General features: G+C 43.6%; 1 protein-coding gene across 4 annotated transcripts; it reads right to left on the bottom strand.

Annotated features, from left to right (window-relative positions):
• Positions 1-244: 244 nt before the first annotated feature.
• SLC14A1 (solute carrier family 14 member 1 (Kidd blood group)) lies at positions 245-25,935 on the bottom strand. Of its 4 annotated transcripts, XM_045527914.1 has the most exons (10): positions 25,786-25,935; positions 25,052-25,115; positions 19,405-19,561; positions 18,591-18,780; positions 16,118-16,246; positions 14,010-14,202; positions 11,405-11,552; positions 11,070-11,204; positions 4,018-4,067; positions 245-2,316 (listed from the first exon to the last, which is right to left on the bottom strand). In XM_045527914.1, exons 3-10 carry the CDS (start codon positions 19,538-19,540, stop codon positions 2,143-2,145), a joined length of 1,155 nt encoding a protein of 384 aa, XP_045383870.1. In that variant the 5' UTR covers positions 19,541-19,561; positions 25,052-25,115; positions 25,786-25,935; the 3' UTR covers positions 245-2,142. The 4 variants fall into 4 exon arrangements, with proteins under 4 accessions (XP_045383870.1, XP_045383873.1, XP_045383871.1 ...); XM_045527917.1 differs by lacking the exon at positions 25,052-25,115 and having other exon boundaries at positions 25,786-25,858; XM_045527915.1 differs by lacking the exon at positions 25,786-25,935 and having other exon boundaries at positions 25,052-25,753.
• Between the last annotated feature and the right edge of the window lie 948 nt (positions 25,936-26,883).

The following is a 26,883-nucleotide window of genomic DNA, read 5'->3' as shown; positions in this document are numbered from 1 at the left end:
GGGTAATGTCTGTAGCTGTCCTCAGCAATTCATCCTCATCCCTGAGTGGGGAGAACAATAAATGGTTGAGAGGACACCCAAGAGTATGGGTGGGCCTGTCAATTTGAAATTGAACAGGATTTGCTCAACTATATGTCTAGTGCCATTACCAAGTATGAGAAAGGAATAAGGATTCTAGCACAATAAAATATAAGCAACACATACTTATGCATGTGATTGTTCATATACATGATGGTTATAAAAGGCACATTACACAAAACTGAGCTCTGAGTATAATTTATTCGTATATTTGCCTAGAAATTTGTCATACAGACAATAGGAAAAAATACAAATGCTCAATTTTAGGATAATACTTAGTAACAAAAATAGCTTGAGAGAATTAATACCATTTAAATCAGACAATGTACAAGGCTTTAAAACATTCTTATTTACAAATCTGTGTGAGCGCACAAGACAACGCTGTAATGAACACCTCAGAGCAGTTCGGAAGGTTGCCCTGGGTCCATTTTAGAGTCCTCTGGTTTACTCAACCACAGTCTAGATTCTTCATTGCTCACCTTTGGTTATGCTTTTTTTGTTTGTTTGTTTCCCCCGGCTCTTATGTCACAAATTCCCTAACAAGGAAGATTTCAGTTCAAACACTTTGAAAATTTAGTTTTTCCGCAGGAATATCCCTATACCTACAACAGTTGCAAATTCATAATTTCAAAAGGCTTTGGTTATGGGGTTTTTAAGTTGGAACAATGTTTGCTTGTTTGTTTTCCTGAGAAAAGGAAGAAGTGAACGTCTCCCTAAAATATTTTTAGATTTACTTCCCTATTCCTGTTTATTCATTCAGCAAATGGTATATTGTACACTGGGCACTGCAAACCCAAAGAGGAAAAAACCTTCAGGATTCCAAAGTTTCACTTTTCCAACATCCAAAATATTAAGTGGATACCTCCTGAAGGAATGAGCATAACTTTCTATTGCCATCTTCAGTATGTTTGGTCATAGAACCTTTACAGAACTGATAACTTATAAATTAAAAAGAGAAAAACAGGAGAATTCCTTATCTGTTATTTCTTTTGGGTGGTTCAAATACTATTGGTTTCTCAGAGAAAATATTGTGAGTGTGCAGAAAATATTAAGTTTTTTTAAGTAAGAAATTCATTGATTTCTAAAAATCGCACTCATAAGCAGTCTGACCTTAACCTTTTGTCTTTATAAGACATCCCATCCTCAAATGAATTAAAAATGTAACTTTAAAGGGCCCTTGCAGTTTGATGATGATTCTGTACATTTGTGGCATCTACAAAATCAATTTAGAAGTTAAAGTAAAAATAGCTAAGCCGAGTATTTCATAAATACAGTATGTAACTTTTCTTAGATGTCTAGGAACTGGTTAGGCCAGGAACTGCTCTTATTTTATCTCATTGAAAACAAATCCTTTTTCATAAGAAAAAAATCTCTATCTAAAAATAATCCTTTGCAATCTCCAAATAAAATGGCAAAATGACAGAGTAATTGTGATTGACAAAATCCCTTTTTGCTCCTGTAGCTCTCAGTCTAGAAAAACCCCAACTATCTCCTGAAAGAGAATGCCACATATGCTAGGGACAGCATGGAGACATTCTGGGGAGGAAGTGGGGAACAACCTCAGCTATCAGCCAGCACCCCAGTGATGTTGACCCTAGCTGTAATGTGTAACTTGCATTGATTTTAAAAAACCAATCTGAGAATTGTGGGTTGACTTTGATTTTCTGACTGTAAATTCCATAAGGCTTAGTTGGTTTATAAAGCTTAATTTTTAATACTGTGAATATCATCTAGCCAACTAAACACCCAGAATATCAATAAATATCAATAATTAGCTCTAGTCTCACTTCCTCTTTTTGTTGGAACATTCTGACTTTATGTATGTTACAGTCTTAGCGCCAATCCCCTACTAGGGCTTAAAATTCCATGCTGGAGCACATCACCTGGACGTGGCTCCCACATGCTTGAGCGTATTCCTGGAGTTGAAAAGAAAAATACAAAATGAGCATAAGAACAGAATGCCGATGGGTTAGCATGAAAGTTGTTTTTGCTGAGACCCTGGAAGTCAACTGGAGCAGTCAGTCAGAAATGATTCGTGACCATGGCTGTGGATAGGAGTTTTTCTCACAAAGGGCTTTCAACCATCCTTTTCTTGGTTTGCAGGTAGAAGATGCGGTTTTCTTCAGGATAAGTGAGTTTACTGAGGGGCATCCTGTAGATGTTGGGGTTTTTTGTAGTCACCAAGAGGAAAAGTAGTGTTGCCAAACAGAAAGGCCAGGTACAAGCTGGCAATCCAACCTGGGGAAGAAGAGACAGGACACATGCTCCTTTGAGATCCCATCTGTAAGCTAAGCTGCACAGAGCACCCCCTTTGTTCCCTTTCAGGCCAGCGGGATGAATCCCTGGGGGTATTGCTCTGGACTCTGCTTATGTTCATGGGGACTGAGTCTAAGATCTCAGGGCATTTAGTAGTTGCAATGTTTTCATCTAATCTTTAGGGTGGCCAGTTATGTCTCTATCTTCCATGTGTTTCTCTCCTTCTCATACATTCAGACACCCTACCCTGGCTGTACAAAGATGGCACTTGGAACATGTGGAGATGACGCTTGTAAACTTCTAGTGGTCCTGACCACTCATCACATCCACAAGGCCTTCTCTGACTAGTCCAGCCTATAGTGACCTCTCTGACCCTGACTCCTGCCCAGTCTATGTCTTGCTATTTTGCTTTGCTTTTTTTCTCTACTTGGTTTGCTTTTTTCCATTGTGTCTCTCAAACAGACGCTAAGTTCCTTGAGGGTAGATCCTTCTTTGTGCTGTCCCTGGCAACTCACACAATTCTGAGCACACACCATTGGTTAGCTTTGGCCCTAGGCATGGACCCTGGGGTGTGACGGAGTGTAGGAGTACCCTAACCTGTCTGCACATGCAAATCATCGGGGGGAGTTACTTTAAAAAAAACACAGGTGGTCAAGCATCATAGAAGACCTACTCTATCAGAAATGTCAGGGGACAGGGCCTAAGAATGTGTGTTTTTCAAAGTCTCCCTAGCTGACTGTTGTGTAGCTTGCCCATTCTGGTCCATGGGCAGATGCCTGTACACCTTCTTTGTTGACATGTGAAGGCCCCCACATGCTCTGATGTACTCCCCATCCTGCATGCCTGCAATGGGACTTCGGCTTTTCACCATAAAGACATTGTGTCTCCATGAGGAACCTCCCAGATTAAATCTCTATGCTGCTTCTGAGAGGGCTAGATACTGCTTTGACCTTTTAGCAGCCATGACCACATCAACATGGACTGAGCTGTCAGAACTGGCCCTGCATCACCGGCAATGGCAGGTGAGGAAAGGTTCAGGGCATTGGGACATGAGTTAGGGAGACTGGGCTTCTCAGGGGAGGGGAAGGGGGTCAAGGGGCAAGAGCACGGGCTGAAAAGGAGAAAGAGTGCCAGGTAGCACTTAATAGGTAAAGAATTTGCCTATTAAAGATTAGTAATTTAGGCAGGACCTGGGTCTGAATAAGTCTTATTGATAACTGGGGATTTAATAAAAGACAAGAGGTATGAAAAACTATTGATCAGATTAATAACAATGACAACAACATCTGGATCTTTAGCCAATTATCTTGCTCCTCCCTTTCCTGATTTCTCAACTGTTATATAGTCCTGATTTTCTGTTTAAGTAAGAGATACTCTAAAGTCAACTTCTTATCACTCAGAGTTAGATTATGAACTTGATAATATGTTATACAACCTAAGTTTCATTATGCCTAAACCTGGCAACCTGGCATTTGTGACATGCCAGGTGATTGTAGTTTGGACTAGAGTTGACTGCAATGCTGGAAGGGAGGCCAGACAGCTCCAGCAGAAAGGAGGGGAGTGCCGGCCCCGGCTATGGATCCTGCCACTGGACACCACCCAGGTGGGCTTCGGGAGGGTTTTCCATGTAATCAAAAGCTGGTCAGTTATGCTAATTATAAACTGAGATTCAAGCAAACTCACCATAGCCATTACGTTTGCCATGCTGACTCCGAGGTAGGCGGTGAACAGGGCTACAAAAAAGAGGAAAGAAGAATGCCTGGTAGATGCACTTTTAATCACAGGAAAAGACTGCCTTCCAACACAGATCCCCTGGAACGGTTACTTCCACATCCTACTGGATAGCCCAGCACCCTGGTTACATGCATGAGCCTAGAGCTGGCAGCTCTGAGTTCAAATCCTGGCTCTGCCACCTGCTCTGTGGACTCTGTTCTAAGCTTCCATTTCTTCCCCTGTATAATGGAAGTGATAAAAATTTCTCTCTCTCATGGGGTTGGTGTGAGCATGAGAGGAAATAATGTTTGTGTTTAGCACACAGTAAGGGCTCAATAAAGGTAGATTTTTTTGTGGTTACTATTTTGTTGTTACTGCTAATATTTAAGGGAAGGCCTCCCAAGGCAAATACATTTCCCTCTTGTTTTATCCAAGCGTAATTGAATTAAAATGAAACTTATGAGTATTTCTTCAGATGGCATGGTTTCTACACAATCTCACTGCATCTAGAATTCTCATGTTGATGGTTAGAATTCACAGCTACAAAAGATCATGGTATGGTGCTCACTTAGGCAGCACATTATACTAAAATAAAACCCTATGGTTTATGAAAATAGGAAGGTAACAACTCAGAGAACAGCAGAAACTGAACACAAACTTGAGATTCCTCCCCACCATAACATTTTTCCAAATACTATTAATGTCAGCAAATAAACATCTTATGATTTTATTTATACTGAGTGAGCAAAAAAAAAATCACTTTCAATGTAAACCAGCAAAAACAAAGATCTCAACTGGCTTATCATCAATTCCTCAGTTTTGGTTGACGAGGGGGCCTAAGGAGGCTCAGGGAAGCCCTTAGATGGCACAAGGACAGCCTGAAAAATGCCCTTTGTACATTGGCCACACAGCCACGTAGGCCACCAGAGCTCACTGTTACACACTCGCCATCTTCATGTTTGGCGAGAAATCACATCAGCTATCTTCCCGCCAGGAAAAGGTAGGAAGGACTCTGTGAGCCTCATTTACTTTACTATACAGACTTCTGTCCTTTTATCAATATTTTTTCTTTTCATCTTGGTGTTACCTATTCAATAGCATAGTGAATTCTTTCCTAGCTGAATTGTCTCATGCTAGTGGGAAGGGCTGGTCTTTGGAAACAGTACTGGTTTCATATCCCAGCTCTGTCATCTTATTTGTTGAATAACAAATCACTCAATTTCTCAGGGTCTGGTTTCACGATCTGTAAAAAGGCAACTTGAAGATCTGCTTTACAGGGAGGTGACGAATCTCAAGTGAGGTCATGTATTTCTACAAACAGCAGCTGTAAGCTCATCCCTTTCACCTTGGGATTGAGATTTTGCTCTGAACAGAAGGGTGCTCACGGCTTGGGTTAGAAGCGTTTCTCTACTTGATTTCATCAATTTCATTCATTTTAAAAGTTTAATTAATTAATTAGTTAATTAATTCAACAACTATTCACTGCTAAGCACCAGGGATACTCCATCCTTGCTCTCTTCGGGACCAGCTCTGTCAGAACACCTCCCCTGAGCACATGAGATAGTATTGTCATTGCTCTTTTTAAAATACCTGTTACACTTCTGCATGGCTAAGGAACTAATTAACAGAGCAAACAGACAACTTACAGAATGGGAGGAAATGTCTGCAAGTTGTACATCCGATAAAGGACTAATAGTGAGAATCTACAAAGAATTCGAGCAAATCAGCAAAGAAAAAATCAAACAACCCCATTAAAAAGTGAGCAAAAGACATGAACAGAAGCTTCTCAAAAGAAGATAGACAAATGTCTAATAAACATATGCAAAAATTCTCAATGTCATTAATCTTCAGGGAAATGCAAATCAAAACCACAAGGAGATATCACCTTACCCCAGTTAGAATGGCTTTTATTAAAAAGTCCAAAAACAATAGATGCTGGCATGGATGCAGAGAGAAAGGGATGCTAATACACTGTTGGTGGGACTGCAAATCAGTACAACCTCTATGGAAAACAGTATGGAGATTCTGATTCAGCAATTCCACTACTGGGTATTTGCCCAAAGGAAAAAAAGTCATTTTATCAAAAAGACACCTGCCCTCAAGTTTTTATTGCAGCACAATTCACAATTGCAAAGATGTGGAATCAACCCAAGTGCCCATCAATTCATGAATGGATTAACAAAATGTGGTATATGTACACCATGGAATACTACTCAGCCATGAAGAAGGATGACCTAATGCCTTTTACAACGATCTGGAAGGAACTGGGGACCATTATCCTAAGTGAAGTATCTAAAGAATGGAAAAACAAACACCACATGTACTCGCTATTAAATTGTAATTAACTGATGAGCACACATATCCACAGAGGGAAGTAAATCTCAATGGAAATCAAGCAGGGTGACGGGGGAGGAGGGAAAAACCTACCTAACAGGTACAATGAACACTATTTGGGTGACGGGCATACTTATAACCATGACTCAAGCATTATAAAAGTGATCCATGTAACTAAAAACATCTGTACCCCTGTAATACTTTGAAATTTAAAAAAAATACATGTTACATTTCTAAGGCTCACTTTTGGCACTTTCACATCTCATACTGTTACGTTGTTTTGAAGTGATCTCGTATTCTAAGTTGTTTTTCTTTCCATAGTAAAAGTGTCAGACTAGTTAGTGGTCAGTACCCATCAGTTAAGACTTGCTGAGTAGGTCTGGGAGAGCCTTACATTAGAGAGGAAATTCTGCACATCATGGGCAGTTTGTAGGCAATGACCCTGACGGCATGAGGAAAGAAAAGTCCCTTGAGTACTGAAGGGAAGGCTGGATTTCAGGTTTTCACAGACAGTGTCCCTTCCAACCGACTGCCATGTGTGAGTCCTCCTCTGATAACCCAACCATTGAAAAGAGATACATAATGTGTTTACAGCTTCTACCGATAAAACGATGACACTGAGAAATTCTCTGGCCGTGCAATTTCTGGTTTAGAGGCTGGGAAGGCAGCACTGCCAGATTCTATCAGAGTTTTCTAAGTCCACTTTCTGATAAAAACTTTTGGGCCCAATAAAAGAATAGCTCTGTAATAAATGTCTGTTATTTATTTACCTTGGCTGTCAAGGTTGGGCTTTTGTTTGGCAGTATCAGGGTGAGGTGGACAAGCTGAAACTTGCTGTAGCATTTTACATGTGAGATTTGCTTTCTGAGAGGGGCTGGAGGTCTGTCCCAAATATTCATGTTTCAGAGATTAAAAAGTCTGACAGCACCCACTGGACCAGATGGGCACTGTCACACACTGTTGGTAGCCGTGGAAACTGGTATGGACCTTTGGGGGATGAATTTGGCATCTATGGAAATTAAAATTGGCATTTCCTTTTACTTATCAATTCGGCTTCTAGAAATATATCTTACAGAAATACTTGTACAAAGTACACAAAGATACTTGTACCAAAAATGTTTCTTGCAGCACTGTTGGTAATGGCTGTGAACTAGCAGCCATCTGAACTTCTCCCAGCGAGAGGGCACTTGTCATATGAAGTTCCTAAACACTGGCCATCTCTGCTGCCTTGAGCATGGAGGTTCTACATCCTACGATGTAGCACGTCCTCCCTGTCCCCTGACTCCTCAGATGCACCAGGAGAGATGCCAGCTCAGCCCTGGGCTCCCACTGCCCACTCAGAGATGCATCACCCAAACAGCTGATATCCCTCAAGAAACAAGCTCCAGGGACATCTGAAGAGAGCACACATTACAAAAGAAGGGCAACAGACTGAACAACCTACAGCCGATAGAGCTTAATGAATGAACCGGAGGTGAAGAACTCAATAGATGGCGTGGTCAGTGCAAAGGGTAGAGCCAAAGAATGATCCAGTTGATTAACTTAACTGGAGGGCCTCGTGAAGGGAGAGATGGACAATATTAAGAAAAAGTCAAGAGGTATGAAAAAATTAACATAAAAGTATTGTATTCAAATACTACAAGTCCCAGAAGGAGAGGGAAAAATAATCAGAAAGAAAAGATTTGGGAAATGAAACACTGCTAATATCTCAGGATTAAAGGAAGATATGAGCCCTCACATTGCGAGGACTTGAGTGCCTAGTAGCACCGAAAAGGAAAAAACCCACATCTAGACAGACAGTAGTGGAAAAAAAAAAATGTCTCATATGCGAAGAGAAAATTCTAAGAGCCCAGAGAGAAAGATAAAATCACCTCTAACAAGAATCAGATTCTTTTCAGGCATCTTAATAGCAATTTGGGGTTTAAGAAGACAATGTGGTAGTGTTTGAAGACGATTTTCAAAGTATTGACAGAAAAAAGTTAAATCTAGAGTTTTGCAACCAGCTAAACTAAAATTTAAGTAATAGTGAGACAAAGATGTTATCTGGCATTCAGAGTCTTTGAAGGTTTACTTCACAAAACCTTCTTGGAAACCCTCTTTGAAGAAGGAATCCAGCAAGAAGACACAGGTTACTATGAGCTATGGGGGTGAGAGTGAATAAGCAAGTTATTTAATAATAAAGCTTATGGTTGCCTAAATAAGCAAGTGCAAAAATAAAAGTTCCTAAAGCTATTAAGTAGCAGAGCTGGGATATGAATCCAGGCAGCCTGGCACCAGGGTCTGAGCTCTTAACTAGTTCAGTACACTGCTTTGACCATTGTGCTATGCTGCTAGAGGAATCAGATCTACCCAAAGCAGGGTAGTGGGGTAGGCAGAATAATGGCCTCCCAAAGATGTCCACGTTTTCATCCCAGAACCTGTGAGTGGGTACGCATGGCCAAAGGAACTTTGCAGCTGTGACTAAGTTAAAAACCTTGAAGTGGAGATCCACCTGCACTATCCGAATGCACCCAATGTAATCACAAGAGCCCTTAAAAAAGGGAGGCAAAAAAGTTCCACCTGGGGGTAGGATGGAGTATTTTCACTTTCTGCTTTACATTTTTGTAGACTGATTGAATTTTTGTTTTGTTTCATATAATAAACCTGTACTGCTTCTATAATTAAGAAAATGGTAAAGGAATCATTTAGAAAATAATATGACTAAGAAAAGAATAAGGATATTCCCTCTTTAGGGAAACAGATCTGCAAATATGTTTGGCTAAATTCCTCTCCATGGTCTGTCAAAACCTCACCAACACCTCCTGTGCCCAAAATGGTTTCTGTCTGATCTTAAAGGATGTGCTCAGGCTGTCCCCATGCTAGCCCGTACATACCATCCTTTCCACCAAACAGAATCCCCTCCTTTCATTTTTTAGGATTTATGGAAAAGCCGGGAGGCACTTGATGATTCCGAACTGTAATGTTCGCCCAGAGAATCCTGTACTGTAGATTTCTCCTTGTTCAGCTACCAAGATGGCCTGGCCTCCTGTAGGGTCCCTCCCTCACCTGGCTTCTCCCCTGCACTGTGACACTCTGTCTGCAGGAACCGCAGGGGCCCTAAGGCTTCTACACCCCTCACTCCTCCTAGCGTTGTCTGGGCTGTACCACGAGTGCTTGGTACATATTTGCTGCTACTGCCTGAGGGAAAAATAAGACCATGCACCCAAGATAAAGGTTTGAAACCCCAAACCCATCTCAGAATAAAGCTGGCAGGTTGTAGGATAAAAGATTCTAATCCAGCTGTGCTCAGGTGGTTACAGAATCTGTCCTTAACCCTCTTCTTCGCCCTAAGCCTGTGAACAAATAAAGAGAATGAGCACGAAGTTTTGGCAGAACTATTAGGTGAAAGAGCTGAGTAACTGTGAAAAGATTGACAAAGTGACATCTAAATGGCAACACCAGAGCAACCTGAGTTTTGTTAACCTCACTAGAGCATCAAGTCAAAATTGACCAAGGTCTTAGAAACCCTTGGTCCCATCCCCTTTCCTGCCAATGCAGGAATCTGTTCCCGCCATTTTAATAACTGCTTAGATATTTCCGCTTGATTAATCTGGTGATAAATGGACTCCAGACATATATTTCCACTAAATTAGTAGCAATTTCTCGACATTCCACTAATCTTTTCACCCTTTTGTCCCCAAGGGATTGTCATTCCCTCCACTTCAGAATATTATCTTAAATGCTTTTACCTGTACTGAAATAGGAATGCCAGAAGCTATGGGCCGATAAACCTCCCTTTGTAATCAGCTTGGGCAATCCACTAGCTTTTCAGATCCAAATTACATGAGGTCTGTTTTAGCCTAAGTGTTGCCTACGGGCCTGAGTGTAGAGGGAGGCAGAGGAGTGCAGTGGGAGTCACTCTGGGGACTGCTGGTAAAGGTGGATTCCAGGTTTGGATTTACCCCTAACTGACCCGATGGCCTTCAGCACATCCCTTGTCCTCTCTGGCCTCAGTACGCACAGTGAAATGAAAGGGATGGAGTGGAGGTCTCCAGAACGCCTTCTAGCTCTGACAGGCTGAGTCTGGCTACAGCACTGCGGATCAGGAAGGATTAACACAGCACTTCTTGAAATGTGTCCCCAGCAGAGCAGCATCAGCCTGGGAACTTACTAGAAATACAAATTCTTCCCCCCTCCCCTAACACTGAATCAGAAACTGATAATGGGTCTCAGCAATGTGCATTTAAACAAGACTTTCAGGTGATTCTGATGCATGTTCAGGTTTTGGAACAGCTGCATTAAGGTGATTCTAAGGGCCACGTGGGATCCCATGTGACTCCCCAGGGGACAAGGTTCTGTATTTAGCCTGAATTATTTCCTTTGAGGTCTTTGGGTTAAACAATTGATATAAAGAGCACAGGACAAGTCAAGTATCTATCACCTGAAACATACATATTCTAGAATGGTTACTACAACGCAGCAGGCTGCGGTCTTCACAGTAACCAGCAAGGTAGACTGAGGTGGCTTTAATACTCCCAGAGAGAGGATGTCACTGGCCTGTTCACACACTTACATCGGTAGCAAGTGGGTCCAAATTGGAATCCTGGACCTAATTTCTCACGCAGTCCTTTGTTAGCGCTTGTCTTTGATTTTGATCCCACAGTCATGAGCAATCCTACCCCGAGATGCAAGATGCATGGGATACTCACCGCAGAAGAGAGCCAGGAGGTGGGTCTGCCAGGTGAGTGCCACGAACATTCCTCCAATTGCAATGCAGGCCAGAGAGCTGTTGAAACCCCAGAGTCCTAAGTAGATGTCTTCAAATGGAGCCGAGAGACTGAGTCCTATTAAACAAGACAGGAGGGGTCAGAACTTGAGACTAAAGCAGGATACTCTGGAAGGAGTCTGGTGGGGTTGGAGGGCAGGGGGAAGCACGCTGAGAGCTCCCATTGGTCCCTAGGAAGCAGAGACCTCAAGACAGCTCTGGAGTTCAGATGCCCAAGACAATGCACGGGACAGAGGAGGTAAGGAGTCTTATGCTTACCTGCCACTGTGCCCAGCAATGACCCGATTGCAGCGTGCAGGGACATGAGTGGGGAGGAGAGTAGGATGGCGCACAGGAAAATGCCCCCTGTCCACGGATTGTCACAGCCATATATCTGACCAACACCCACTGGCACAGACTTCAATAACTGCAAAGGAAATTTAAAAAATGAGGCCACTAAAACAACTCTACAGGAACCCAAAGGATACCCGCAAATTCGTACAATATAATGTTATATTTGACATGTCTTTTCTTCCAAGATCAGTGTCACTACTTTAAAAAATTCTCTCTGTCTCTCTTTGATTACAGAAAAATCCCAGTCATTCTTATCTTTTTCCCCAGAGATACATCAGCCCTTCCCTGGCGCACGGTGAACACGCCTTTTTGAAACTCCCCCTCTGCTCACTGGCTCTCTTGCTTGCACTGACACTCGGCCTTGGTCACTGCCAAGCTCCCGGTTTGCTATCACTGCTCCTGGCTGTGGGGATCTGCCACGCCTCCCACTGAGGATGGCCGGGAGCACAGCTGACACCTCTTTGGCTTTCAACTGTCACATCAGTGCTGAGGACAATTCATCAATGCAGCCCTGTGTTCAACAGAAATATTGCTACTGTGAAATTTGGTTGCTTATGCAAAAGCTGGAGACCTGAACCTGGTTTATTTTATTTACAATGTAGAAGCAATTATTGGCAAGTTCATGAATCAAGGCCATATTTGCCCTTCTGTTGTTAAGTGGAATGTGTGTGTACTAAGCCAAGATATCCTTAGCTTATTCTAGTTACTAATAACTATCGATCAAGCCTCAACACACAAAAATACACACAAATGTCACAATTCTACTCTCTGGCTAAGTCCTGAATTTAGCTAATGTGTTCACAGAATGGCAGTTTTCAGGAAGGTACAGGGTTTAACTGAAGCCAACAGATGATCATTCTTTATAACAAAACTTTTGGTAGGGCCAGGATAGGCATAATTCCCCATGACATTTCCTTCCTGAGCAAGACCTTTTACTGAAAGACACCTTTCCCAGCACCCCCGTCTTGCCCAATCCTCCATTTCTAGGTCACATGTTACCTCCCGGCAAGGACCTTCTGGAGGCAGTGACTCTGACAGAGGGAGCCCCAGCCTTGGCATGAGGGAAGGGTCCTCTGCCCTCTTGCATTAGGCTGGGTCTGCTGTTGGCTTCCACATGTTGGCTTGGTCCTTGCTCAGTGCAGAGGACCACAGTGTGACTTTGACTGCCAAAGATGGACTCTAAATTCTTCCAGCTCATGCTGGTTCTTCATGTCTGCACAAGGTCATTTTCTGTTTCTTCTATTAATCGACCAGGGAGCTTGGCAAACACGGCTTTTATCTCAGAACTTGACAGCAGAACTAACCCTTCGGTAGCCATGGGGTGGGGGGTTGGGTGAGATGGCAGAGAAGTAGGCTGGTGATAGGCTGGGGGTTCAGGGTGAGAAGGACAAGACCCCACTGCCCAGATCAGCACTGTCCAGTGGAACTTTCCTAGACGATAGAGTAATCTATATCCTGTGCTGTCCAATATAGTAGATAATTGCCATGTGTGGCTATTGAGCATCTGAAGTGTGGCTAGTGAGGTTGAAGAACTCAATTTTTAACTAATTTACATCTAAATTTAAATAGCCACCCAGGGCTAATGGCTCCTATATTGGATAGTGAAGTTCTAGATAGTTTCATGCTATTTTATAATATTGCTTGTCATGGGTTGTTCTAATAAATCTTTGAGTTTTCTTTCTGAGTTATTTCCAAATGCTCCCAATCATTTTCTGGGCAAGAAGTTAAAGAAAAGGCTACTTGAGCTCCTCATGTGTTTTGATCACTCAGCAAAGAAGGTATTTCATAACCTGACAGTGCGAGAGCCAGTCTTTTGCACATTAAAAAGGTAAGGTTTCTTTTGGTTTTCTTCTAATTTCAAGTGTTCTCTTGTTCTCAATAATCAAGAAACCGTAAACAGATTTATTAAATAACACCAGCAGGAAGAGCTGGAATTTGATTTGGGTTAACCAGGTTTTTAAAACTACGTGTGATCTCTCTGTGCCCATGTGTGAAGAGCTACACCGTGTGCAACCTGTACTACAGTGGTCCTCGAACTCTGGTCCGCATCACAGTTTGGGGAGTTTGTTCATACTAGTCCCAACCCCCAGAGATTATGATTTAGAGGGTCTGAGACGAAGGCTGCTTTGGTATTTAAAAATCTCCCCAGGTGATTCTGATGCCTACCAAGGCCTGAGAACCCTAGATCATTGTACATGTTCTGTGAGATAAACCATAACAAAAAGCAGACTAGAGAGGCTCCGTAATGAGCTCTGAGAGTGAGCATCCAGTTCTTTGGAGCTAGCACTGTAGATGTTTAGAAAAAAAGGGGGGGGGGGGGAATTAACTTTAACCAAATAGTCATTTTAGAAAAATCCCCTAGACCCAAAAGCTCTGAAGTAGAACAAATGCTTCAGATGGCAGGATGAAGGCAGAAAGGCCATCTGACAGCTGAACATCTAGGGGACTCTGATACCCACGGACAATTAACCAGGGGGCCACTGGGTACCTTCCAGAGGCGGGGGGAATGTGAGACGATAGTGTATCTTACCTCCAGGGCACTGAGGTCAGGCCAGGAGATATTCGAAACTGAGGTTATTGGTACGAACAGTTTGGCTGGAAAGAATGGATTGTAATGTCCCGTGGCCGAGAGGTACATGGACAATGCCATGTTGAAAGGGAGGGTGAAGACAGGGAGGTCCCATTTGCACAGCACAGAGTTCAACGCGCTCGAGAAAACTGGACTAAAAAATAACAGAGAAGAAGAGTGAGCATGTGACAAGCCAGGTTGACAAACTGAATCTCTGTGCTATGGAAGGGCTTTGTTTCATCTGCCGATATGTCCCTAAAGTGTCGTGTTGGCAAACTTCCCACGGAAGGAAAAACCTGGGATAAATCCTACTGTCAAGACAATAATTTTTATATAAAGTCAAAAATCAACTCTTAGCTTATTTGGCTTTTGAAAAATTATTCTCTGGAGTTGCTCAGAGTGCCTTATGTACCAAGGTTTTCAAAATATTTCTGAAGCACTTCAGATATACAAAATAAAATATCTATATTGTTAAGGCCCCCTGGGTAACTCCACTGGATCAAATGCCTTTTTCTCCCCACCAGAGACAACCATCCTGAATTTGGCATATATCATTTCTGCATGTCTTTAGTGTATCTATTAATATTTTTGGACAAGAGAAACTGTTCAAGGAAGGAGGCAGGTGGTGTGGGCTGGAGGAAGAAGATCTTACAGTTGGGGGCAGAGTTTGCATACTTGAGCTGTTGGTAACTGTGTAACCTTAGGCAAGACATTACTCCCCAGTTTCCCTGTCTGTAGACTGGGGGGAGGGGGCGTGGATTACAAGGTCCCCAGGCACCTGTGTGGCTCTCACTTATTGACCCAATCAAGGACCCCATCACTTTAAGATCAGATCTCCAGATTTCCTGGACCACGGGACGGGGTGGGTGAGCACCCACAGGCGGGGTCTCCTGCCCTTGAACATATCCTTCAGAGCAGGTCCCAAGTCACCTCCTGGGGAAGCTGGCTCTACAGGTAGGTCCTCCTCCACACACCTGCCTGTGGGTGCAGTGAGGGTAGGTGGCCCTTCTGCAGATGCTTCTCATTTGTGTGCATACTCGTATTTTATACTCTAAGTACAATATGGAACGAAGGAAATATTTGCTTCCAGAAAAAGAATTTAACGCAATGCCAACAGAAAAACTATTTTGTAGGATTTTTGAATTAAGTAAAACATTTTTCTTGAAGGGGGATGAGGGATGTCCCTGGACCAGCTGCATCAGCATCACCTGGGAACTCATTAGAAATGCAAATTCCCAGGCCCCACCCCAGGTGGAAACCTGGGTTGTGGGAGCAGACTTCTTTGGTTTAACAAGCTCTCCAGGTGATTCCAATAGTGTTCAAGTGTGTGAACCATTGATGGAGGAAGTGTGGCTCAACTTTGGCTATAAATTTTTTTTTTTCTTTTAGAGGCAGGGTCTCGCTCTGTCACCCAGGCTGGAGTGCAGTGATGAGATCATAGCTCACTGCAGCCTCAAACTTCTGGCCTCAAGTGATCCTCCTGCCTTGGCCTCCCAAAGTGCTGGGATTACAGACGTGAGCCATGGCACTCAGCCTTTGGCTGTACTTTAGAATCACCTGGGAAGCTTTGAAAACTCCCAGTACCCAGACAACACTGCAGTCCAATTACATCAGAATCTTGGAAGGTGCTGGAAGGTATGTGGGGCCATGTGCATCAGTGTGTGTTGACGCTCCCCAGGAGGCATCAGTGGGCAGCCAGTGTTGGGAACTTCTGGTTGAGGGGAAGGTATTGGGTCTGCAGGGTTTCAGACACAATGCCTGGTTGTAAGGAAATACACATCTTTTTGAATGGTTGTTTCTGTTTCCAGTACACATAAAAATTGTTTTATTGTTTAAAAAATTGTGGCAAAATACACATAACATGCAATGTACCCATATTTAAGTGTGCAGTTCAATGGCGTTAAGGACATTCACATTGTTGCACAACTGTCATTGCCATCCATCTATTCACAGAATATTTTTCATCTTACAACACTGAAACTTTGCACCCATGACACAATAACTCCATTCCCTCCTCCTCCCATAATTTTTTTTTTAAAAAGGCATTTTGAAAATGAGTTACAACTTACCAAGTCATGGACATAACAGATATGGGGAGTAACAGCCACCAGAAATAGTTTCCCTTCTCTGAAAAGACAGCTGTGAGTATTCCCAGCAGGGTGGCATTGTAGCCCTGGAGCCCAGCTGCAATTGCTGACCTGCAGGGCAAGAGGTGTGGCACAGACAGTTCCCAGCGTGCTGGGCTGGACTTGCATATAAATAACACGGCTAATTATGTTCACATTAGAAAATGAGATTATGCTTGGAAATGTATTTCAAAGTCTACGTAAGCATCATAGAAACACTAATAAAAACATGAAGAAGTGAAAGATACATAGATAAAAATACAGACGTGCATATAGAGCAACTCCCTCCACAGGGGTCACAGCCAAGACAGTCTGAGGGAGGACAGGGGGATCAGGAAGGCTGATCTGCAACCTTCTAGCCGTTCCTTTGGAAAACTAATATTATTTGTTTTAAATCATTTAGGGCCCCTGACTTGAATAGAGCTTTTAGCACATGACATTGGTTTCCTAAGTTTGATTTCTTGGTAAGGGATATTAGACTCCTGAAATGTAAGTTCACTTACTTTCATAGCGTCTTTGATTTTGTAAACATTAACTTTCCAACTTAGCATACATGTTCACGTCCCTGTGCTTCTATTTTGTTGTCTCCAAACATGTATTACACATTGCAGAGAAAAACAGCTGCTTTTCTTTTGTTTGGAAAAGTAGCCCATTTAATTATGTGCATGTTTAACACCTACTTCCTTCTGAGGTTCATTTTTGTTCAGTATTCGACCTCACTTCTAAAGGTTGGCCTATGGGTAAGTTTCTACTCTGGCCCAAATGGTCCCTATTTCATAACTGGGAATTGGAAGCTCTGAGTGAGAAATGGGACAATTTCTGTGGAATAAGCCCCAGTGCTAACAAGGCCGCCTTCCACCCCCGGGGCTCCAAGAGTTGGCGACATCTGGCACAATGAAGGGCACAGGATCCACTCCCAAGGGCCTGGCACGCAGGGGCGATGTCTGCCAGAAGGCGGGGAGTGAAGACGGTGAAGCGAGTAGGGGAGGGTGAATGCAGGGCCTAAGGCGCAGAGACTGCTGTCAGTGCAGGGGACAGGACACGATGCGCGAGAGCTGCGAGATGGGCCAGGAGGCACCATTGCAACAGGCAAGATGATGTCACCTACATCCACCTGGACGAGAGCAATAGAGGTGGGGCTCCCTGTTCAAAAGTTCTTTGTCTCTCTTAAATAATCCTGGAGGGCAAGTGGGAGGTGATGCAATTTGTATGAATGTCACCCAGAAACTGGGACTACACATGATGACAGTAGACAGCTACTCAAATGCTTGTCCTCTCAACAACTGACTTGGAGATTTAATGCTTGAGTTCGATCAGCAGAAAATTAGTGGCATACATCTGTAAGTTGTGGAATGCCACAACTAAGGCAACAGGAAGACATGTATTCACTTAAAACCGAGGATTGCCATTTGAATGCAGTCTTTCTTGGACCAAGGAAATGAACATATGTAAATAGGACTCGTCCTCTGAATAATACCTGACAAGGAAAATGGGGTTAATCATGTTTCACCGGAGCAAAACAATGAAGGAATATGCAATATGGCACAACCCTAGCCCCCATCCCCAAACTGGGAAGACCGTTTCCTGGCCTGCCTTGGAATAGGGTTTAATCTAAGATACAAAATCACTCTCCACTGGGAGCTAATCAGCCTCCTTGGAATTGATGGAAAAGTAGAGAGCATTTAATGACTCTCTCCCGGAGGACCTCCTTAGGTGATTTACAGCAAGTGCTACAAAAGTTTAGTTGTGTAATGACTACCACTGGGGATTATGCATTGATCCTGGAAGCGTAGAAGACTGGTTTTCTCCCTGAAGGAACAAACTGGCTAGTCAGGAGCCGTCTTCCCTCCTGGTAGGAGTTAGCTTATCACTTTTTCAATGACAGATCAATTTATAAAGCACATAGTATTTTTAACCTAACACATCTATCAGAAGACTCACAAGTCAGAATCTACTCACTTGGAATTTATGGGTATTCATCTCCCAGGGGCTGAGCTGACCATTGCACTGTCTATGAAGAATGAGTTTGCTAAACTAAGCATGACAACAAGACATAACAGGGTTATTAAGCCACTAAGACTTTTCATGAACTCATATGCAATTCTGCCCTAACAGAACGCTGATGATAAGTAATTTTATCAATCATTAAAGAAGATCCCTTTAGAACCTCTCCTGGGGATTACTTGTAGCTTAGTTCTGGTTACCATGTAATGCCACAAGAATCTGGCATCATTCAGACTAGCTACTTATTCAGATGCCAAGAATAAGAGACCATAACGGATTCCCTGAACTCTGACTAAAGGCAAATGTAAAGAGTTCTGTGGACTAAAGCTTGTTTCTCCTGGGAGAGATGTGGCTTTAGCACTGCTGCCCACAGTCGGTGGCCGGCCCCTGTGTCGCGGAAGGACATGCCTACCTGTCCTGGCTGAGCAGGAGGGCGGTCAGGGTGGAGACCACTGTTGCCACGCAGCCAGTGAGAGCCCACCAGGGGTTCTGGACCAGAAGTCCCACCAGAACGAGGATCCCACTGATGGGGTTGCTGACAAACGCCACTTGGGATAAGCCTCGAAGAATCCAATCGACAAACTGGAGGATCACAGGCCTGTCTGGAAGACACGACATAAGCACAGCTAAGGAAGTGGCCAAACAAATGATGTTCCTGCTCAATTCCAGGGCCCGCCTTGAGCAAAATTGTCAAAATCCCCCAGAGATGAAACCGATTTTTGATATTCCTTTAATTTTTTCTCTCTAAACTCTTTGTCCCTTTAGTAGCACCCAAACCCCTAAAGGCATCTCTTTTTTTTTTTTTTCCCAGCCTAACACTGAATTCAATGCATCTCATTTCTTTATGTTCAACCTACACTCTCCCTGCTAGACTCTAAGGCCCAGAAAGCATCTAATGCATTTATTTACCACATTCAGAGGTACAGACTTTTAAGCCAAAGGAACGGATTACCAATAACTAAATTTTAGTTTTAAGTACTAAAATTGCAGAATGGGGCTGGGTGCCTTCCTCTAATATAAACAGTGCCCTGGACCTGATCACCATCTCCATAAAAAGAAAATATTGAAGAGGTTTGCAGGTTAGAAGATAAAAATTAGAAAAATGGAGAGTTGAGGAATAGATAAAAGATGGGGGAATATTACTAAAGATATAAATAGAAGTACCAGCAAACCATTTCCCCCAAAGCTACTTTTCCTATCTCTCCAAGGGATGCAACCATAAATACCTTTAAGCCAGTTGGCGAATTCCTTCATATCTCCAGTAACATAGCCCAGAGCCTTGGGGAAGCACCTTCTCCTTCGATGTGGTAAAACTTGGTTCTCACCCCTGTCCACTTTCACCATAGAGGGGCTGTCCTCCATGGCTGGCTCTTCCTCTGGCTCCTTGGGGGAAGGACAGAGCTCGTAAATATCCCTAATGCAGAACACTCTAGCTTGGCCTCTGGCTTTGGGAATTCTGTGACTTCTAGAGTAGCCACAGAAGATCTGGACCATGATGTCCCATAGGACTAAGAAAGTGCCATTTTCCTCCTGAAATACCATCACGGAGATGATTACCCAAACCCAAATCCCACACTACCTTTGTGATCAATGTCTCTCATGCTATCATGAGAAGGTTCTGATCTTTAATTTCAGAGTTCAGTTTCTAGTTCAACAAACATTGATTGATCTCCCACTTCCTGCACTCAAGGAGTTCAGTCTACTTGGGAAGACTGAAAAACAGTTCATGTCAACATGACGAGTCAAATAATATAGAAAGAGCTTAAATCAAGTGTTTAAGCTTCATGTTGCCAGTCACAGGGCAAGAAATCAGGTTACAAAATGGCCTGCTCACTAAGCTAGTGCAGACTGGTCCAAGATAAGCAGTCTTCGTAAATTAAAATTTTATTTTACAAACAAAAAGTTTTATTTTTAAAGGTTTGAAAGGGAAGAAATTGTTACAGCAGTTTGTGTGTGTTGACACAGCCTCCCCACACTCTCCAAGTCAAAGATGGGTTGAATTTGTCCTTATGTCATGTAACTGCCTTAGAAATTCTTTACTTTTTTTATTTAAATGTGTAAAAACAAGCAGGAATGACATTCCACAAAGATATAGAAACTAGGAAAGATGAAATTGGACAAAGCTGTTGAAAACCAAAGAGTTGTAATCAAAGGATTACATAATAGAAGAATGTACAAGGTGTGATTATATTAATAGTAAACATGCCCTGGGAAAATATAAACAATATAACCATGACTTGTGTTCACTATGGGCCTATTCACGTCTCAGGATAAGTATGTATAAGGAAAGCACCAGCATCACCAGAATATGGTATCCTGGAGATGAAAATGGAGGTTTCATGGTGCTGATGGGAGATACAAAAGAATACCAGTGCCATAATCCCAGAGGTAGGCAGAGGGAGGAAGACAATGGTAAAACCACCTTGAGTTGTACGAAAAGCCAAGGTCAGTGCAAAGCAGGCAAATGCCCAAACTCAGACCCCCAAAGGCACAATAATGGAATGCCAAAGCCGCAGCTGCACAGGACACGGCCAAAGAAATACCCAAAGCCCAAGCAGAGAAACCAACTTGTCTTTTTCCTGTCACCAGGCTGTGATCAAACCATCCCCATGGCTATTCCTGGCGCCATCATTGTTCCATGTACCGTATCCAACAAATAGTGATTAACAGATAATAAAGTTCTGTCTATTTTTTAAAAATCCTGACTCTAGTTTTGGCTTCTATTAATCTCAGTATGGAAATCAATGTGGGTAACTGATTTATTGCTAACAATTACACTTCCATTATATTACTTCACTGCCCAACTATGTTTTAAACAATGGCAAACCGTTAATCACTGCACAGAGCAGAAGCCATTCATACAGTGCATTCCAGACCAAGCTCCTTTTGTCTTGGCAAAACAATGTTAGACACCAACTTCGGTGAGATTTCCAATGAATCCTAGAGATTGGAAGACAAAACTAAGTCCAAATGGAGCTCTGCTGGCTCCATAGTTAAAGATGTACAACTGTTTGAATAATTATGCATTTATGAAAAAAATCATCTTTTATTTTATAATCTGAGTAAGTGATGGCTATCATTTATTTTCAGATATGTCCCTCTTCAAATCTCGTAACTGAAAATATGGCTTGGTAAGGCCCTGCCTCCGCTACAGCAATCCATTCTCAAAACCACACCAACTTGGCCGGGCGCGGTGGCTCATGCCTGTAATCCTAGCCCTCTGGGAGGTCGAGGTGGGTGGATCGCTCGAGGTCAGGAGTTTGAGACCAGCCTGAGCGAGACCCCCGTCTCTACTAAAAATAGAAATAAAAAAAAATAATCTGGCCAACTAAAAATATATATATAAAAAATTAGCCGGGCATGGTGGCGCATACCTGTAGTCCCAGCTACTCGGGAGGCTGAGGCAGGAGGATCACTTGAGCCAGGCGTTTGAGGTTGCTGTGAGCTAGGCTGATGCCACGGCACTCACTCTAGCCCGGACAACAAAGTGAGACTCTGTCTCAAACAAAACAAAACAAAACAAAACAAAACAAAACAAAACAAAAACACACACCAACTTGCAAGAGGCATCAGGCTTCAGCCCAGGCAATGACAAGAAGAAGCTCAAAGATACAACTGCCTTGAGTTTCTATAACTGGATGTATCAAGCCCTAAAGTCGAAGCATCAAGGAACAACATTAAAGTGGCATTTTCCATCAACCACAAAAGCAGGTACCTGGGCTATTTCAGAATAAACAAATTCATGTTCTCAAAATTTCCAGCATATGTTTATTTATTTTAGAGGGTTTTAAATATCCCATCACCTCAGAGATTATGGAGATACAGATTCGAAACCCGATAATATAACCGGCCAGACGTGATTGAGAACCTGAATGGCCTGAGGCCCCTGTTGAGCCACCTAAAGTTAAGTAAAGAGTAAACTAGCTTTGTCCAAATCCACAGCTCAACATATGGAAGACTTATGGTGATTTGTGTCTCCAATATCTGCCCATTGGGATGGATTGTAGGGCAATGATGTCCTAGAGAGAGGGGTGCTCCCACGACTTCAGCAGGCAGTGGCTGCTGTTTCAGAGTGGTTCCCCAGGAACCATTTCTTCTGAACTGTTGAACCTTCTGGAGCCCCCGGGAGCCCTGACTACTGGCTCCAGAATTCAGGCGTGAGAAATGCTGAGGAGCAATCAATAACTTAAAGTTGCAGTTCCCCCTAGAATTTTATCATGCTAGAATACTTGCATTTCCTTGGGGAACTTTAAGAATCTGCACATGCTAACTGGGAAGGCAACGCAAGGCTATGGACCAAGGATCTTCTACTGACCCTCAAACCCCTCACCTCCTGCAAAGTAGGCCATTACATTTCAACTGAGAAGAGAGGACAATAGAATAAAGGGAACTTGAATAAAATAGAAGCAGGATAAATGTAAAACCCCAGACTACTTACTCCTGGCTTTTCCACTGCTGTCAAAACACCCTAGCTCAATGATCCAGCCTCCAAACAAGGTGGGTGCCATGTGACCTTCTGGATCGAGACCCCTGTGCCTCCGGCTCAGCCCACAGTCCACAGCTCAGCAGAGTGGCTGACCCCTACTTCCCAGGCTCTGCCCAGAGAAGACACACCGGGGCTTGGAGCAGGCGCCCGGGTTCCCCCAGACAGAGGATGCGGAAGGAAGCATACCTGTTCCTGCGACCTGTCGGCCAGGGCCAAGCCTCCATGCGCTTCCTCACCAGCTTTATTTTCAGAAGGGAACGTCCAAAGAGGACTATGTTGGGCATCACCAGTGGCACCAATCATCCTTCCTTTTCCTCAACATGTGACAAAGGGCAAAATTATGTGAATCAGCAGGATGCACGCCCTGGCTCTGCTGAGCACCTGAAAGGCAAGTGGAGGGCGGCTGCAGCCTGCCTGGGGGGTGCCCGGGGAGAGACCACGTGGCCCCACCGAGACCTCTAATGCCGAAGAAGGCAACTTCTCCAACAGCAAAGAGAGCACAGGGGGTACAGAGCCAACGAACTGGCCACAGAAAGTAGATGTTCATTTACTTTGCTTAAAACAAACAAACAAACAAAAATGCCAAGCTGTCCTGCACAGAGACCAACGCATGGATTTTGCTCTGCTGTGTGTCCGCATGGGCAGGAGGCTGGTGGAGCTGAAGCCTGTTCCAGAGGAGAGGATGGGCTTCAGGCTTTGAAACCCTCGGGGCACATTGTTAGAGCTCCATCTTGGGACCAATGCGACAAGTTGCCCCGGCCGTGCCGTTCTTTATCAAGTGTGACAATGAGGTGTGGTGTGGGCTCTATTTTCTGTAGCAAGATACTAGCTGTGTTTTGTATGCACAGCAAAAGCCCAGTTTAAGAGACTGCTAAATGGCACTTTTTTTTCTTGTACCTGAATAAGAATTCTTAAATATCGGATATCATTTTGTTAATAATAAACAATTTTTAGATGAATTCAACAGGTATGGCAGCTTTTCATAAATTTTCTTTTTTTTCTTAACTTCCAATGCATCCAAAAATATCATTCTTACTTCAGAAGTTCCAAAAAAGTTATATCTGTGGTATTTCTCTTTTTCCACCTCCTTTTATTTATTTTAATTTTACTTTCTTCTCCGGACTTGGCCTGAAACCTGAAAACTTACACTCTGCCAGAGTGACTCAGAGAAAGCCACAATTTTGGAAAATATTTCTGACATGTCTTAGGAAAAAATTATGTGTGTGTTTTTATCCATGGTAAACTACCTGGCTAGTTATATACCAGACTGATGGGTTTCAGGGTTGCATTATGAATACTTTTGGTTAATAAAGAGAAACATTAAGAAACCCAATGGTAGGGCTCTCATCTTCTACAAGGTTAAAAACAAAGAAACAAGAATGAAAGAAAAAGATAAGCCAGGCAGTGACATTCTCTCAGAGTAGATGCCTACCTCTTGCACCCCTGCTAGGTGCTGCCTTTCTCCTACCACTGAAATCATGCACTTTGAGGAGAACTACATCCTTGAGTTGAACATCAATATTTTCTTAGAGCCAAGAGACAGAAAAATTTGAGAGCTAGAAAGGATTTTGGAGAGCACATAGTTCAAGCCTTCATTTTATAGAAGAGAAAACTGAGGTTCAGAGTGGAAACCATGCAAGTTTACTCAGCAAGCAGCAGGTGGAGTGAGCCTTATGGAATAGCTTGGTCCTGGTGGTTCTTTGTCTTCCAGTCTGGGGCCAGGGACATTAATGCCACCTGAGATTCTGTTCAAGCCAACAAATAGTAAAAGAGCAACTTCTGTGTGCTGGAGTCTGCAGTGGGTGCTAGAACTCAGTGGTGTAGTGGACACAGCCTGTCTTCACAGTCACCTTGAAGTAACCCAGGCGTGGGGGTTGAACAATAACAAGAAAAGAAGGGCTCTGCCATCCCCACTTTGACTCTATTCCCTTGCCGGAAGCAGTTACTCTGACAAACAAATGGGCCTCAAAGTGAGCCTCACCCTCCTACATTGCTGACACATCCACAACAAGGCATGTGTGTGCTGAAGTTAATACCCCAAGAATATTCTGGAAGCTGTACCTGATGAGCATCCCAATAGCAGTCAAAAATCACTTTTCATAGCCCAGATCACTAGTGAAACGAGGCAGGACTACGAGGCAATATCAAGATTTCAATTCAACTAATATTCTCTATTTCATCACACAAAATAAAATACATTCTATTGTCAGCATATATTAGAAATTTGTGCAATTGCAGAGACCTAAAGGTCTTCAATTTTTCACGCCTCAAGTATCACTTTTAAAAATAGTACAAAGTTTTGGATATGGATATAGAAGAAAGCACTTAAACTTTCACGCTCTATCATAATAAAGAGACTTTCACATTGATGTTTATTTGGTACTTACTATAATCTTTATTTTAGGTAGTTTTTGATTTTAAGTGGCAGGAGGTGCTCAGTTTTCTTTAAAGCTGTAATCAGAAAGGAAGGAAACGCAGTCAGGTATTCTTGTCTCCTGATGAAAATGCTTCCCTGCTCAGAAGACACCACCCCCAGGAGCCTTGAATCCACAGGCACAAAATGCAGCTTCAAAGAAGCTGCCAGATTCGTGGCTTCAGGTGGGACTGACTAGTGCTCCCGATGGGTACACAGGCGCACTCCCTCCAGCGTGGCGGCACAAGCAGAAGAATCTATAAATCCATCATTGCAAAGGGCCATTCCCACTGCCCCACTTTTTTCATTTGAGTCACGTAGATACTTGTCTCCAACTTCACTTATTTCGGGAACGCAGCCCAAAACTCCTCCCAGCGTGAACCCGGAGTCATTTAGGATACTGTGGACATCTCGCTGCAAACCCTCTTCCCCCCCCAGCTCAGGTGCTGCCTCCACCTTGCTTCCGAAATCATGAATAAAGAAAGACACTGCTTTTAAACCTCCAGGAAGAAACCTGTGGCTTTGGTAAATTGCTTCCTAGTCTACCAGAACTCTGACTTTGCTGATCTAATCAGTCCTGGCGATCTGAAACATTTTCTCCATTAAAAAAAAAGGAAAGAGAAAAAGAGCGAAAGTGACAGAGGACTAAGCAGCCAAGCCCCGAACAATGAACAGTTGGAAATTAACAGAAATGAGGAGGGTACTTACACTCCGGCTGGCTCCCGGTGGCGGTGGCAGAAGGCAGTGGGCGATAAGGCTGCGGGCTCTAGGGAGACGGAGAGTGCTTCGCAGCAGATAGGGCTGGCAGGGAGGCACTTAACAGTTTTATACTCTGAGCCTCGCTCTGCACAGTCTTGGGCCCCGCTTTCTCCTCCCACTTCAGGCACCAGTGCCAAAGCACTGCCGAGGAGCTGGGCCCCTGCTTCCATACCTGATGTCTCTCTCTCTTTCTCTCTTCTTGATACGGTGCCAACGACTTTGCCATCGCGTCCACGACGTTCCAAGTTCCTTGCCCACCACTAATCCTACTCCAGTTCTCCTCTTTCTTCTCCATGCTCTTTCCTCTAGCCCCTTCCCTGACCCTGAGATATTTTTGGAAAGATTTATAACTGAAAAGGATCAACATAGTGTCACTTAAATCAAAAACCATGGGACACTTCGCTGGAGTGTGGATTTGGGAGCCGAGTGACTGCTCCTGGGGTAGAATTTTCTCTTAGACATGACACCTTCTGCGCAGGTGAGACTCCAAGCAAGGGCCCGAAGGGTGTGGCCGGAGGGCGTGGAAGACAAGATATGTGCAACTTGTTTGCTGTAAACCAACCGCCCTTTTTCCCAGTGAGGAGAGAACAAAAATACCAGTGTTGCCCTGGAATGTCCCTCTTTCGAGGTGAGACTCCCAGGACAAACTCTGCTGTCTTTTTTTAAAAGTCAGGAGGCAAATATTCCGCAGCAGGAGAATCTAAAATGGAATTTAAAAATCTCTTCCTTTCCCTTTCTTCTTGAATTTCAATTTTGTGGCTTGCTCTGTTGTGGCAGAAATCTAAGCAACTCAGGTGCACTTCTACGAGCACAGGATGAAAAAGAAAACTCCCGCAGCGAGCCGTGCGGATGGCACAGGTCTCCCTTCCATCTGGGCCTCTGCCTGGATGTGCAGCTGGTCCTCAGCGCTGGGCAGGCGCCGGGGCTCTCTGGCGCCACCCGCTGGACACCCGCCAGACTGCAGCGCTCCTGGTCTCCGCGGGCAGCCTCCCCCGGGGCGCCTCCGAGGCCGGGTGTCAGCCCGTAGGTCCAAGTTCATGATAAGAG

The sequence above is a fragment of the Lemur catta genome, chromosome 16 (genome assembly GCF_020740605.2).
Source record: "Lemur catta isolate mLemCat1 chromosome 16, mLemCat1.pri, whole genome shotgun sequence".
NCBI lineage: Eukaryota > Metazoa > Chordata > Mammalia > Primates > Lemuridae > Lemur > Lemur catta.
The sequence above is the reverse complement of the archived record's forward strand: the minus strand, read 5'-3'. Positions and strand labels throughout refer to the sequence as shown.

Coding starts and splice junctions, on each gene's coding strand:
- SLC14A1 (XM_045527914.1), bottom strand. CDS start 19,540: ATGGAGGACAGCCCCTCTATGGTGAAAGTGGACAGGGGTGAGAACCAA. Junction 16,247..18,590: donor CTCCTGCTCAGCCAGGACAG/GTAGGCATGTCC, acceptor CTTGCCCTGCAG/GTCAGCAATTGCAGCTGGGC. Junction 2,317..4,017: donor TGGCAAACGTAATGGCTATG/GTGAGTTTGCTT, acceptor CTTCTTCCCCAG/GTTGGATTGCCAGCTTGTAC.